Genomic DNA, 14,353 nt, shown 5'->3' on the forward strand with positions numbered 1-14,353 from the left:
GTTAGATGTTGCGCGCCTGTCAGTCGCCCTGCGCTGGTGCCAAAGTCCTCTTGGCTGGGGCCTGAATTACTTCCACCCAGACCTCCAGGCCGGTGCTGGAAGCTCGGCTTGGGGTCACCTTCCTCTGCCGTAGTGATCATCTTTTTTTCTTCTTCTTTTCCCTGAGGACTGAGTTGAGCTGACCCGGGTCCGAGTGGAAGCCGCGTTTCCCAGTTCCTGGAACCCGAAGTGGGCATGGGGGACTTTGGGATCGTGTGGCTGTCAGCTGCTCGCCAGGGTCTGCGTGGTCGCGTGGGAATGCGTGGCTGCCTCGGTGTGGGTGTGCCCAGTGGGGAGCGCTTGACTGGCCCTGGTGAGGTTTGGGTGACAGAACGGGACCCGGCTGTTTGCGATAATGTCATGCTGTGACCATTTGATCTTGTGGCAGCACTATGCATTGATCAACATGGGCCCAAGGTAGCCCCCCCCCCTTTTTTTTGGCGTATTATGGCAGAATTTCATTTTGACGGTTCTAGGCCGAAAAAAAAAAGTATGTGCAGGAGATCCTCTTGAGACTGTGGAAGAGCCTGCGAGGTGCGGCCTGTGTTGCGTTCTAACTCTGGTCTGCACACGTACAGTATTACTCTGCAGGAGAGGGTAGGCGTGCGCAGACACCAATGAGAAGTTCCGTCGTTTCTCGGAATGTGTGCACTGGGATTTCGGTCACCGCCTCTGTCATTTCACCAGATAGCCACACTGCACCCAATGCAGTGAAATGGCTATTAAGGGGGAAGTTGGTATCTGAAACTTAGAATTCAGACTTAAATACCACAGCCTTGTGTTCAGTATGGAGCTCTTGGAATTTCCCCCAAAGTAAAGGAGTTTACTGCAGGAGAAGATGGAGTATTGAGGTTCCAAGAATAGGATTCCAATGACCGTTTTAGAAGTCCTGTATTTAATAATGATTTTCCAATGATTTAATCCAATATGATGTATTAATTGGTCATTCAACGGAAAAAGGCAATGATAAAGCTACATTGATTCTCTATTTTGGACCAAACAATATTCAATCTTAGTCATGTTGTGACGAGACAGTCCATTGTCATCATGGCGGCACACAGGCACACATGGTATTGGAGAAGGAGCTGAGTTCTACATCTGGATCTGCAGGCAGCAGGAAGAGAAAGCAGCATTGAGCCTGGCTTGAGCATTTGAAACCTCAAAGCCCATCCCCAGTGACACACTTCCTCCAACAAGGTCATACCTACTCCAACAAGGCCACACCTACTCTAACAGGCCACACCTACTCTAACAGGCCACACCCACTCCAACAGGCCACACCTACTCCAATAGGCCACACCCACTCCAACAAGACCACACCTCCTAATAGTGCCACTCCCTATGAGATTATGGGGACCATATTTATTCAAACCATCACACTCACCCTGTGTCTTTTTTATTATAATCTCTAGTAAGTTTATCAATACTAGGTTCTCATGTCACTTCTATATATCCTTGGTTTTGACTATCCCTCCATCCTCCCCATTCCTTTCTCTACCCTCCCACCACCTCCCTGCTTAGACCTTGTCACCTCTAGTAAATCTCTCCACACACTGAACCTAGAGGCTCACACATGTGGGCACGTGCCCTACCACTGAGCTATGCTCCCAGCCCCACTCTCATGTCCAGTGTGTTCTACCTTCCCTCTGCAATGGCGCCTTCTATCTTTCTGGCCTTCAGTGGAACTCTAAGTCAAACATACAACTCCAAAAATATGTAGCCAGGATCTTCATATATGGGAGAATATACAGCACTTATCTTTTTGACCGTGGGCTACCTCAGTCAGTATGACCTCTTCCTGAAATTGTCATACTTTCATTTCTTTGTACAGCTGAATAGCATCCTGTCGCATATATGTACCACGTTTTCATTACCCATTCATCTATTGATAGGCATCAAGGCACGCTCATTTCCTCGTTCGTTTGTAGTTCAGAAGGTTCTCAATTCATGACTTACCACTTGGTGACTATTGACGTTATCTCTGAGCAGGTATAGTCTTACTCAGAAAATTCTTTCCTATGCCTATTTTTAAAATTTTATTTTATTTTTAGTTAAATGTAATTACAGCATTTCCCCTCCCACGCCTCCCTGAACCCCTCCCTTGTCTCCTCTGCTCACTCTTAAATTCATGGCATCTTTAAGTATTAAAGATATATGAATATATAAATTCAACCTGCTGAGTTTGTTTAGTGTTGCATGCATGTGCGCGCGCGCGCGCACACACACACACACACACACACACACACACACACACACGTTTTTAGGACTCATCACTTGGTATTAGATAACCAATCAGGGTCTCATTCCTAGGAAGAAAGATGGTTTGTATAGGAATGGCTCCCATAGAATCATGGGTTGGAATGCTTGGCCTGTAGGGGGAGGTGTGGCCTTGTTAGAATAGGTGTGGCCTTGTTGAAGGAAGTGTGTCACTGTGGGGGCAGGCTTTGAGGTCTCATATATGGTCAGGCCACGCCCAGTGTGACAATTCACTTACTGTTCCTTGCAGATCAAAATGTAGAATTCTCAGCTCCTTCTCTAGTACCATGTCTGCCTGCCCACCACCATGCTCCCCGCCATGATGATCATGGACTAAACCTCAGAAGTATAAGCCAGCCCCAGTTAAGTGTTTTCCTTTATAAGAGTTGCTGTGGTCATGATGTCTCTTTCCCAGCGATAGAAACCGTAACTATGACAGGCAGTTATGGTTTATTGACTAACATATGGAAAGTGTTTGCCTCTACAGTCAGAACAATTTAGTTCTGGTGACTGTGTCTTTCAGTCACCATAAGCAGAGCTTGCTGCCCCTCCACATTTAACTCCAAAATGATTCATATGTTTTGTTTGGTTTTTGTTTGGTTTTTTTGAGAAAGGATTGCTCTGTGTAACAGTCTTGGCTGTCCTGGAACTCTCTGTAGACCAGGCAGGCCCTGAACTCACTGAGTTCCATCTGCTTCTGCCTTCCAAGTGCTGGGATTAAATGCCTGCACCATCACTGACTGGCTCCATTCACATGTTTGAAAATACCTTCCTGTACTTATGAACATTAAAATGGTAGTAGATCTTTGAGAACAGACATCTCTCTCACTCCTTCTCTCTTCCTCCTTTTTCTTCTTCCAACTCCTCCTACGTCTCTCTTCTGCATGCCCTCTCAAATTCATGGCTATACACACACACACACACACACACACACACACACACACACACACACACAAATATATATAACTAGAGCACGTTGAGTCCATTCAGTAGTGCCCACATGTACATGATTTCAGGGCCAGCTACTTGGTATTGGATAACTAGTAGGGGCCTCCTGCCTGGGGGAAGACCACCTCCTTCACTCTCAGCCTCCCTTAGTTGCCTGTAGTTCTTAGGGATGGAGTCCTGTGAGTTTTCACCCCTTCCCCTTAGCTTCTCTGTTGGTAGTGTCTTCCTTGTTCAGGTCTTATTTAAATAGCCATATTGTTGTAGTATCATGACTAAGGATTCCCTGTCATTTCTAGGCGACACAATCTCAAAGCAGATTTCCTGGTTCTCTGGCTCTTATGAACTTTCTAGTCCCATCTTTCATGATGTCTTCTGAGCCTGAGGAACAGGGGTTTGATTGTAGATGTATCTACTGCAGCTGGGTACGCCATGATCAATCATTTGTTCTCTGCATTTTGACCAGCTGTGGTTTACTGCAATGGTCTCTGTTTAAAAAAGCTTCCATTTGTGAGGCTTGGGAGCTACACTTAACTGTGAGAATAAAATAATAAAGATAAGTGTTTAGAATGCAGTCAGGAATTGACTGTACTGGTTTAGTAAAGGGTTAAGTCCCTCTTTATGATCCATGACCTCACTAGCCCCTGGTAATTAGGTGGGTTTTCAGTACCAGGCAAGATTTCCCTTTTGTTGAGTGGGCCATAGTCTAAGGTACTTTTAGGGCATGATGCCTTCATATGCTTGTTGTTTTTGGGTTCATTGCCTTCACAGCTAGGCAGAACTAATTGTGGCTTCCCTCCCTTAGCAGCTTGCACAGCACCTTCTGGGACTATGAAGGTTAGTTCTCAGTGGGGAAATCATCCAGGCCAGATCCAGCTCAGATGCTCCAACCCTGTGCCCAAAGTGCATAGTGTCTTCACTATGCCTAGTTCATAAATTGTCTCCCTGCTTCATCTCTAGAAGATTGAGAAATTCAGGCCTGACACTGAGTTCTCTGATCCATTTGGAACTGGTTTCTTGCAGGCTGAGTGGGAAGGACCTAGCTTCATTCTTCTACATGCAGATATCCATTTTTCTCAGTATCCTTTGTTCCAGATGCCGCCTTTTCTCCACTGTGTATGTTTGGCTCATCAGAAGTCAGATGGCTGCAGTGGGCTTGTGTCTGGGTCTCCTGTTCTATTGTTCTACAGGTCTGTTTTTCATGCCAGTCCTATGCTGGTTTTATTACCAGGACCCTTGTAAGATAACGTGCAATGAGTGTGGTGATACCTCCTGCAGTGTTCTCAGGGTTCAGGATTGCTACCTGGAGTATTTTATATTTCCATATGAATTTTAAGGTTTTTTTCCCTGATTTTTTGAAGAATTGAGTTGGCATTTGATGGGATTGCACTGAATTTGTAAATTGTTTTAGTTTCAAAGGCCATTTTTACAATATTAAATCCATCAATCCATGCACATGAGAGGTTTTTCTATCTGGTGTCTTCTATTTCTCTCTTCAAAGTTTTAAAGTTTTCCCTTTTCTTTTGTTTGTTTTATTTTTTGAGATAGAGTTTCTGTGTGTAGCCCTGGCTGTCCTGGAACTCACTCTGTAGACCAGGCTGCCCTCGAACTCAGAAATCTTCCTGCCTTTGCTTCCCAATAGCTAGGATTAAAGGTGTGTGCCACCACTATCTGTTCCTTAAAGTTTTCATTGTAGAGGTCCTTCCCTTTCTTGTTTTGGTTTATTTCAAAGTATTTTCATTTCTTTAGGCTATTGTGAGTGGGAATGCTTCCCTGATTTCTTTCTAAGTGTATTTGACATAGAAAGGCTTATTATGACTTGGGTATGTTAACTTTGTGATTGCCTGCCACATTGCTGAGAGTGTTCACCAGCTCTAAGAGTTTCCTCACAAGTCTTTGGGGTCTGTTAGGTATTGAACCAGATTGCCTGTAACAGGAGTATTTTGACTTCTTCCTTTTCTATTTGTCCCTTGCCTTTTGCTCTAAGAATTCTAGTGCTATATTAAATAGGAGTTGGTAGAGTGGACACACTTTTCCTGTTCCTGATCTGATGGGGCTGCCTCAGGATTCTCCCTTGAGCTTGAGGGTTGGTCTAGATTTGTTATCACCTTTATGTTAAAATAGTTTCTTCCATGTGGGGTCTCTCCAGGGCTTTTATCATGAAGGGATGTTGGATTTTATCAAAGACCTTTTCTGCATCAATTGGGATGAGCATGTAATCTTTGTCTTTGGAGTCCATTTATGTGATTATTTATACTTAATAATTTACATTTGCTGATCCATAACTGCATTTCTGGAAAGAAGCTACCTTGATCATGGTATTGATCTTTTTTTTTTGGGGGGGGGGTTCGAGACATGGTTTCTCTGTGTTGCTTTGTGTCTTTCCTGGAACTCACTCTGTAGCCCAGGCTGGCCTCAAACTCACAGAGATCCGCCTGGCTCTGCCATCCAATTGCTGGGATTAGAGGTGTGCACCCTCCCACCCACCCACCACCCCAGGCTGCTATTGATCGTTTTATATATCCAGTTTGTAAGTATTTTATTATGACTTTTTAACCTCTATGTTCATTAGGGAAATTTGTCTGTATTTTACACACTAGTTTTGTTGTTTTGTCTGGCTTTGTAAAGAGTTTTGGAACCATTCCTTCTTTTTCTATTTTATGAAATAATTTGAGAAATATTGATGTTAGCTGTTCTGGGCAGATCTTGTAGAATTCTGCACTCAATCCATCTGGATCTGAGCTCTTTTTAGTCAAGAGATTTTTAAGTTACGCTTCAACCTCATTTGCATTGTCATAAAAAAGAACTTTATTTATTAGAGCATTTTAAATGACATGTTTTGTAGATCTCTGAAGTGTCTGAAGACCACCTGTGTATCTAAAATATATCTGTTTGACCCTGAAAACATACCTAATATAACTTTGATTGTGATAGGTGACTATTAACCTACATTTCCTTATTATCCTAAATAGTTTGTAATAATAACTTTTAAAGCCTAGAAATTTACATTACATAGTTAAATGACCTGCATAGGTACAATACCTTAAAGAAGAGTAGAAACGTATGTACAGTATGTTCTAACAAAAATAACCTTAAATTTGTTTCAATATACAAAAATATCTTAAACAAGAGTAGAAACATATATACAGTATGTAGACAAATTGCTAAATGGCCTTTCTTTTTCTTACTACTCACTCTTTAATATCCAAAGTATTAAGTGACAAAGTTTTTAAAAAAATACAAAAATGCACACGTACAATGAACTTAACAAAAAGGCAGAAAAATCACCCCTTTTTTTTAATAAAATAAAAACTGGTGGCACATGCCTTTAATCCCAGCACTCGGGAGGCAGAGGCAGGTGGATCTCTGTGAGTCGAAGCCAACCTGGACCACAGAGTGAGTTTCAGGAAAGGCACAAATCTACACAGAAAAACCCTGTCTCAAAAAACCAAAAACAAACAAACAAAAAAACCCTCACAAAATCTCCTTCCAGCATGTATCATAAACTGGCTTTAAAATTCACATACAGAGAACTTCTTTCCATAAACTACACAGAAAGAGTCTGACCGCGCTTTAGGAACAGGGTGGGGCAGGTGGGGTAGGGGCAGGTCCGCGGCTGCAGCCAGCGAGGGGCAGTTTTGATTCAACCTCCAACAGCTTCGTCTGCAAGGCCGTCAGGACGTCTTCCATCTGCTGTATGGACTTCTCTATTTCAACTCTGCTTTCCAGATTGAAAAGCTCCTTGTCTTCCGACACGATGTGCTTTTCGGCCGACCCTAAAGTGTAACTTTCAATGGCTTCAACGCTGAGGCAGAACAAGTCCCTCTTGTAATCTAGGTTCTTGGGAGTGCATCTGTACACACAGCCGAGGCTGAGGGAACAGCCTGTACAATGCAGAGTCTCAAGAACGCAGCCCTCCTCACCTTTGCACTTGGACAGTCTCTGCTCTTTATCCACCGACACGTTAGAGGAAACACAGCGCAGGAGGATGCAGTTGTCGTCTTCCCGGTTGGTGACCCAGGTGAGCGAGTCGCCCAGCGGCCGGCTACAGCGCGAGCACAGGAACACGAGCGGGTTCTCCCTGGCCTTCTCCGCCTCCGCCGCTGCCTCCGCCGCTGCCTCCGCCGCCGCGCTCGCCATGCTCGCCCACTTCCGCAGCAGCCCTGGCGGCTGGACTCTCCCCAGCCGCTTCCCCAGCCGCGCCGAGTCGCTCCGCTGGCCCTGGTGGTTACACACACAAGAAGTAGAGGAACAACCCAGACAGCAAGGAGCCGCCAGGAAAGACAAATCTGGCGCGCCCAGAGCCCCAAAAGCACCGCTAAATGGTCTTATTAATAATAATAATAATAATAAAAAAAACTCGGAGCCAGAAATTGGGGCTAAAGCCTGCGAGATCAGAGGACTAGGAAAAGCCACAGCTAACCTCACCTCACCAACTCCGCAGCTTCCAAAGCGAGCTACCTCTTGTCTACCCACGCCTATATGCCTTCCTCTTGTTCTCTCATTTGCTCTCTCAGCCCAACTACATCACTTCCTCTTCCTACCCAGCTCTGTCACTTCCTGTCCGTCTGTACAGACCTCCAGACCTCTATGGTTAGTGCTGGGATTAAAGGCTTGTATCACCATGCGTGGCTCTGTTCCCAGAACTAACAGAGATCCAGACAGATCCCTGCCTCCCCAATGATAGGATTAAAGGCATGTGCTACCATTGCCTGATTTTTATGTTAATATAGTGCCTGGCTTTTTCCTCTGATCCTCAGGTAAATTTTATTGGAAGACACAGTATATTGGGGGTCACAATATATCACAACAACAGTATAACAAAAATAATCTTAAATTTGTATCAATATTGCCAGGCAGTGGTGGTGCACGCCTTTAGTCCCAGCACTCGGGAGGCAGAGGCAGGCTGATCTCTGTGAGTTCGAGGCCAACCTAATCTACAGAGCGAGTTCCAGGAAAGGCGCAAAGCTACACAGAGAAACCCTGTCTCGAAAAACAAAAACAAACAAACAAAATTGTATAAATATACAAAAATCCATTCCAATGTGTGGGAGCCCACAACTGATTCAGTTTCCCAGGTTGAATCTGAAGTCTATTCTGAGTCAATAGAGTTCGAGCTTGCTTGCTCCAGTCTCTTTGAGGGCTGTGAGAAAGTCCTGATTAGCCCATAGGAAAGAACACACTATCTAGCTAAATGTAGGCTGCTGACGCCAGTTGGAGGTATATCGTGATAGAAAATGAAACTCTCTGCTCCTTGACCCAAGGACGGGATAGGTAGTGGTTGAATGCCTGTGCTGTGCATTGTTCTACCTCTGTCCTTCAAGACTCTATATAAGCTGGCTGTGAAATAAACTCAGGACTGTCTGGCATTGACTGGCCGTCTGCTTGACTCTGTTCTGTCTTCACTGCCTCTACAATCCCCACGCTTCCAACCAGCTACCTGGTCAACTCATTGGCTGGCTCTGACAACAGTGTAAAATATTTGAGATGAGTAGTTGTTTTTTTTTTTTTTTTTTTAGCTTGAAAGTAGTTACAATGATCTACTCTTTTATCCTATTATTTCTGTACCCCCTTTTTCTTTTCAGGATGAGATCCCTGAATCTAATTTCCTTTGCTTAGTTTCCTCCTTGACGCTGACCAATAACAACTTGTGACCAACCCCCTTAAATGATGACAAACATCCATCAAACAACCCCAAACCATCCATCGCACCCCTTGGGAATGTGGGCATTGTGTTCTCTAGACTGCTTGCTGTTGTCTGGGGGTGCTGGCGTCTTTGGGGGACCCTGAGAAAATTGGGACAAGATCACGGTCTGGGAGGGCTGGCTGTGCCTTTGTTGTTCTGTCTCTGTGTAACAGGGAAGCTCAAGCTCATCTGAACTCTGAACTGGAGTAGTCTGTGGCTGGACCATCTCAGCCAGCAGCCTTGAAGCTGTTCTGGATATAAAACTCTGAGGAAACTGCAACAGAGGCATCTGAGAGGCTGGATCACTTGGGCCACCTGTTTTCACTAATGTCTGGTCCCTTTGCTCTAAAAATACATAAACTTTCAAAGGTAACATATATATCTGTATTAACACATGTATGGAACATGCAGTGTGCACAGTCACTTTAAGATGACTTTTTTTTGTTCTATGTTTGAGCTGGTAAAAGGTATCTGTCAATTTTATAAGTCTGTTGAACTGCATAACCAAATTGTAATATAAATCTTTATCCATGTCTTATGAAAGGATGGCATGTAATAAGTCGTGAGGACTTTGTAGCCAATAAGATTTGTCATGTCTCACCTCATCTCTGAGCTGTTTCCATGCAGAGGAATCAGCTTACACATCACCTGTCTGGTAGTCTTTCTTGGTTTCCTCCCCCTTGTCTGTAGCCAAGGTACTCAGGAGGTCTTCCCTGGTCAAATCTGATCTCTATTAACCTGGAAGGAATCCACAGCCTTTTGATTCCTATGGAAACAAAAACATAACCTCTTCCCCAATGTAATACACTTTTTGACCTCCATTTTAAAGTCAAGACATTCCGCTGGGTGGTGGCAGCTGCACAGGCCTTTAATCCCAGCACCTGCCACGACTGCTTTGGAAGAACCATGAATGAAATTAACCCTTTCCTCCCAAAGTTGCTTTTGGTCATGGTGTTTCATTGCAGCAATAGAAACCCTAACTAGGGCAGTAACAGATAAGATTCATGTTTTTGCTCTTTTGTTATTCTTTAAACTTGTAATATCACCCAAGTGCTCTTTTATGTGTTCTAATATGTTGCTTCTTTATATGCATTTGATGTATATATCTTCCTCATAGCGGAAGGTTAGAACTGCCCGTTAGAAATAATATAGTTTTAAAATCATATGTTCTTGTATGACATTTATGTAATTTTTCTTTGTGTTCTATTGCTTTTGCTTTATTTGTAGTTGTGAGCTCCTTTCCATGTTCGTCAAATAGTTGACTTTTTATGTTTCTCTTTTGTTCTGACACAATAGATTGTTCTACATCTGTATCATAAAATGATTCCTTTAAGGTTGTTTTTCACCTCTAGGCAGTACTAACCAGTATTAAAACGAAAAGGACATTTCAATATTTGATGATTTTTAACTCAGTTAGTGAGAGGTTGGAAAGATGGTTCAGTGGTTAAGAATACTGGGTGCTTTTCCAGAGAATCCAGTGTAAAAGCCCAGTTCCAGGGGATCAGACAACCTCTTCTGGCCTCCAAAGGCACTGCATTCATGCGGTGTTGTGGTGGTTTGAAAAAAAAGAGCCTCCAAAGGGAGTGGCACTATTAGGAGGTGTGGCCTTGTTGGAGTAGGTGTGGCCTTGTTGGAGGAAGTGTGTCACCATGGAGGCGGGCTTTGAGGTCTCCTATATGCTTACACTACTGTCCATTGTCTCAGACTACTTCCTGCTGCCTGTGAGTCACGATGTAGAACTCTCAGCTCCTTACCCAGTACTGTGTCTGGCTGCATGCTGCCATGCTTCCCACCATGATAATGGACTAAACTTCTGAACTGTAAAGGAGTTACCACAGTTAAATGTTTTCCTTTATAAGAGTTGCCTTGTCATGGTATCTCTTCACAGCAATAGAAATCCTAACTAAGATGTGGGAGCCCACAACTGACTCAGTTTCCCAGTTTGAATCTGAGGTCTATTCTGAGTCAGTAGAGTTAAAGCTTGCTTGCTCCAGGGCTGTGAGAAAGTCCTGATTAGCCCACAAGGGGGAACACACCATCTAGATGCAGGCTGCTGATGCCAGCCAGAGGTACATTGAGATAGAAAAGGAAACTGCCTGCTCCTTGGTGCAAGGCAGGATAGATAGGGGTTGAATGCCTGTGCTGTGCATTGTTCTACCTCTGTCCTTCAAAATGTGTATAAGCTGGCTGTGAAATAAACTCAGGGCTGTCCAGCGCTGACCGGCAGACCTCTCGATTCTTTTCTGTCTTCTTCATTGTCTCTTCAATCCACACACCTCTACCCAGCTACCCAGCTGACTGTCGGCAGACCCGACACTAAGACATGTGTACAGACATATATTCACACAGGACATGCTCACATATAAAATAAAATTTGATCTTAAAAAAAATGTATCAGTCTAACCATAGAGTGGCAGTATATGCCTGTAATTAGGATTTCAAGTTGGAGGATAGAATGGAGTGCATAGCATATGCTTGTCTTTGACTTAAAAATTTAAGAATTTTTTTTATGTATATGTATGAATGCCTACATTTAAAATCGTATGTTTCACATAGATCCCCTGAAACTGGAGTTAGAGGTAGTTGTGAGCCTCAAAGAGGGTGCTGGGAACCAAACCTGGATCCTCTGCATGAGCAGTCATTGCTTTTAACTGCTGTTCCATATCTCCTACCCCAGATTTAAAGTTTTAAATTGGTATGTCACAGTCTTTGAAGTTTTACATGATCACAGTAGAGCCATCTTCCTGTCAGATATATTGATGATGTCAGATATATTGGTGATATTTTGTTTGTGCTCTAACAAATAAAGCTTGCCTGGAGATCAGAGTGTGAGCTAGCCACTAGAGGTCTGGCAGTAGTGGCACATGCTTTTAATCCCAGCACTTGGAAAGAGGAAACAGGAAGTGATATGCTGGGCAGAGAGAGGAAGTGATAAGGTGGGGTGGAGACAGCAGCTTAGCCCCTTGAGTCTGAGGATTCCTAGAGGTAAAAAGTCCCTCTAGTGGCTGTCTGCTCTGCTTCTCTGATCTTTCAGCTTTTAACCTGATATCTGATTCCAGGTTTTTATTAAGACCAATTAGGGGCTGGAGAGATGGCTCAGAGGTTAAGAGCACTGGTTGTTCTTCCAGAGGTTCTGAGTTCAATTCCCAGCAAACACATGGTGGCTCACAACCATCTGTTATGAGGTCTGGTGCCCTCTTCTGACCTGAAGGGACACATGCAAGCAGAACACTGTATACATAAATAAATAAATAAATAAATCTTTAAAAAAAAAAAAGACCAATTAGAATTTGTGCTACAATACACCAATTATAATTTAATTTCATCTTCTACAGAGAAAGAGACTGGATCTATTGTTGAATATTTTATATTTTTGTATCTTTGAAATGCAATAGAACACACTATTGAAACTATATAACTGATACTGCTGATTCACTCCTACAGCCTTAGCACAGTATTATTCCAGTTACTGTTGGGATTCTGCTGCGCTACAGCTGCATGACTGTGCACTTGCAGTTCAGGAGCTAGGCAAGGGGTCTTGCATCTTACATCATCAGGGTGTGCTGGTGATTACATGTGCAGGGCGTGGCCACGCAATCTGCATTTGCGTGGTGTAGCTCCATAAGCCCGCCTGCGCATGTTCACGGGAACCCTTAAACAGCCGGACACAGACCCCTCCCCTCTCTCTGTTCTGTTCTCTCTACCCCCCACCATCTGTCTCTCTCTCTCTGCTCTCCCCCCCAGGCCTGGTTCTTCTGCCCCCCCCCCCAATAAAGCTCTGATACTGGCTAGGCGGTGGTGGCGCACACCTTTAATCCCAGCACTCGGGAGGCAGAGCCAGGTGGATCTCTGTGAGTTCGAGGCCAGCCTGGGCTACCAAGTGAGTTCCAGGAAAGGCGCAAAGCTACACAGAGAAACCCAGTCTCAAAAAACCAAAAAAGAAAAAGCTCTGATACTGGGTTTTGTCGTGGCTTGTGACCTTTCCATGCGGTAACCAGCGCCGCTTATCATTAAGTTACTATTGATTACTTGCTGTTATTCTTGTGTACTCGTTACTACAGGATTATTTATACACACATTTGCTGTCTTGTTTTTCTTCCCCAGTTTATGGAAAATACACAAACTGAAGTACATACAGAGATATTACCAGAAACAAAAGAGCTATTAAATATGTTGGCACTTAATTTTCTTTTTTGAGGGTGGAGATGTAATTCTTTAGTGGAATCTTTTCAGTGCATGTTTGCTCACATTTAACACCAGGGGAACAACTCCTTTCTTCCCCAACTTTTAAGGAAGAAATAAGAATGGTATCTGAGCTGGGCATAGTTGTGTATCCCTATAATGCCAGTAGGGAGGCAGAGGCAGGCAGATCTCTGTGAGTTCGAGGCCAGCCTGGTCTACAGAGTGAGTTCCAGGGCTGCCAGGTCTATGTAATGTTTTCTGGAGACTTCTACTTTCAAAATGTCCAAAGGGTACTGGGTTCTAGTCTCATGGACTTTCATTGAGGAACTCTGGGTCCCTGTTTCAAGAACAGGACCTTCATTAAGGAACTCTGGTATAGACGAATTTCTAAATGGTCTTATTAAATAAAAAACATGGCCGGGCGGTGGTGGCGCAGGCCTTTAATCCCAGCACTCGGGAGGCAGAGGCAGGCGGATCTCTGTGAGTTCGAGGCCAGCCTGGGCTACCAAGTGAGTTCCAGGAAAGGTGCAAAGCTACACAAAGAAACCCTGTCTCAAAAAACCAAAAAAAAACAAAACATGGAGCCAGAAACATGGGTTAAAGTCTTACAGAGATCAGGGAAATATGGAAAGCCACAGCTAACCTTACCTCACTAACTCGGCAGCTTCCAAATGCGAGCTACTTCCTGTCTACTCACGCCTTTATTGCCTTGCTGTTCTGCCCTCTCATTGGCTCTTAGCCCAGCTACTTCACTTCCTTGTCACTGTCTATACAGACCTCCAGGTCTCTACAGTTGGTACTGGGATTAAAGCATGTGTCACCATGCTTGGCTCTGTTCCATAGTATGGCCGTGAACACAGAGACCCTGCCAATAAGTGATTGGACTAAGGGCGTGTGCTGCCTGACTTTGTTTACTTAAAATGGTTGCCCCCCCCATCTCCAGGCAAGCTTTATTTATCAAAGCACAAATAAAATATCACCACACTCTGGGTCCCTGTCTCAAGAACAATCTCAGTTAACATCTAGGACCAGGCCTGGAAAACCCTGATGGTCACCTTGATGTGGATCTCTATAGAGGCTGCTGAGTGGTGGCCTCACAGAACTCAGTGGAAGATTCTGGTCTGGGCTTTCTCTGAGTTTCTCATGAGGTACTTGTGGAAATGGTGAGCCATGCTCACAGTCATCTTGAGCATATCCTGTTGGATGTAAGGGCTGCCTGACTATCAAGATCTCAGCTTTGCCTCC

The 14,353-nt window shown here is 44.1% G+C and overlaps 1 protein-coding gene across 1 annotated transcript; it reads right to left on the bottom strand.

Moving 5' to 3' along the window:
• Nucleotides 1–6,644: 6,644 nt before the first annotated feature.
• On the bottom strand, nucleotides 6,645–12,565 carry LOC114681694 (protein Mis18-alpha-like). Its single transcript, XM_037210008.1, has 3 exons — nucleotides 12,501–12,565; nucleotides 7,669–7,708; nucleotides 6,645–7,461 (listed from the first exon to the last, which is right to left on the bottom strand). Exons 1-3 carry the CDS (start codon nucleotides 12,563–12,565, stop codon nucleotides 6,814–6,816), a joined length of 753 nt encoding a protein of 250 aa, XP_037065903.1. The 3' UTR covers nucleotides 6,645–6,813.
• Between the last annotated feature and the right edge of the window lie 1,788 nt (nucleotides 12,566–14,353).

The sequence above is a fragment of the Peromyscus leucopus genome, chromosome 1, assembly GCF_004664715.2.
Source record: "Peromyscus leucopus breed LL Stock chromosome 1, UCI_PerLeu_2.1, whole genome shotgun sequence".
NCBI classification, from domain to species: Eukaryota; Metazoa; Chordata; class Mammalia; order Rodentia; family Cricetidae; genus Peromyscus; species Peromyscus leucopus.

Bases quoted from the DNA above. Each gene is read 5' to 3' on its own strand.
- LOC114681694 (XM_037210008.1), bottom strand. From the start codon at position 12,565: ATGCGCAGGCGGGCTTATGGAGCTACACCACGCAAATGCAGATTGCGT. The intron at 7,709-12,500 runs GTAATCACCAGC...AGGCGTGGGTAG, and splicing joins CGTGGCCACGCCCTGCACAT to ACAAGAGGTAGCTCGCTTTG. The intron at 7,462-7,668 runs GTGAGGTTAGCT...TGTAACCACCAG, and splicing joins GAAGCTGCGGAGTTGGTGAG to GGCCAGCGGAGCGACTCGGC.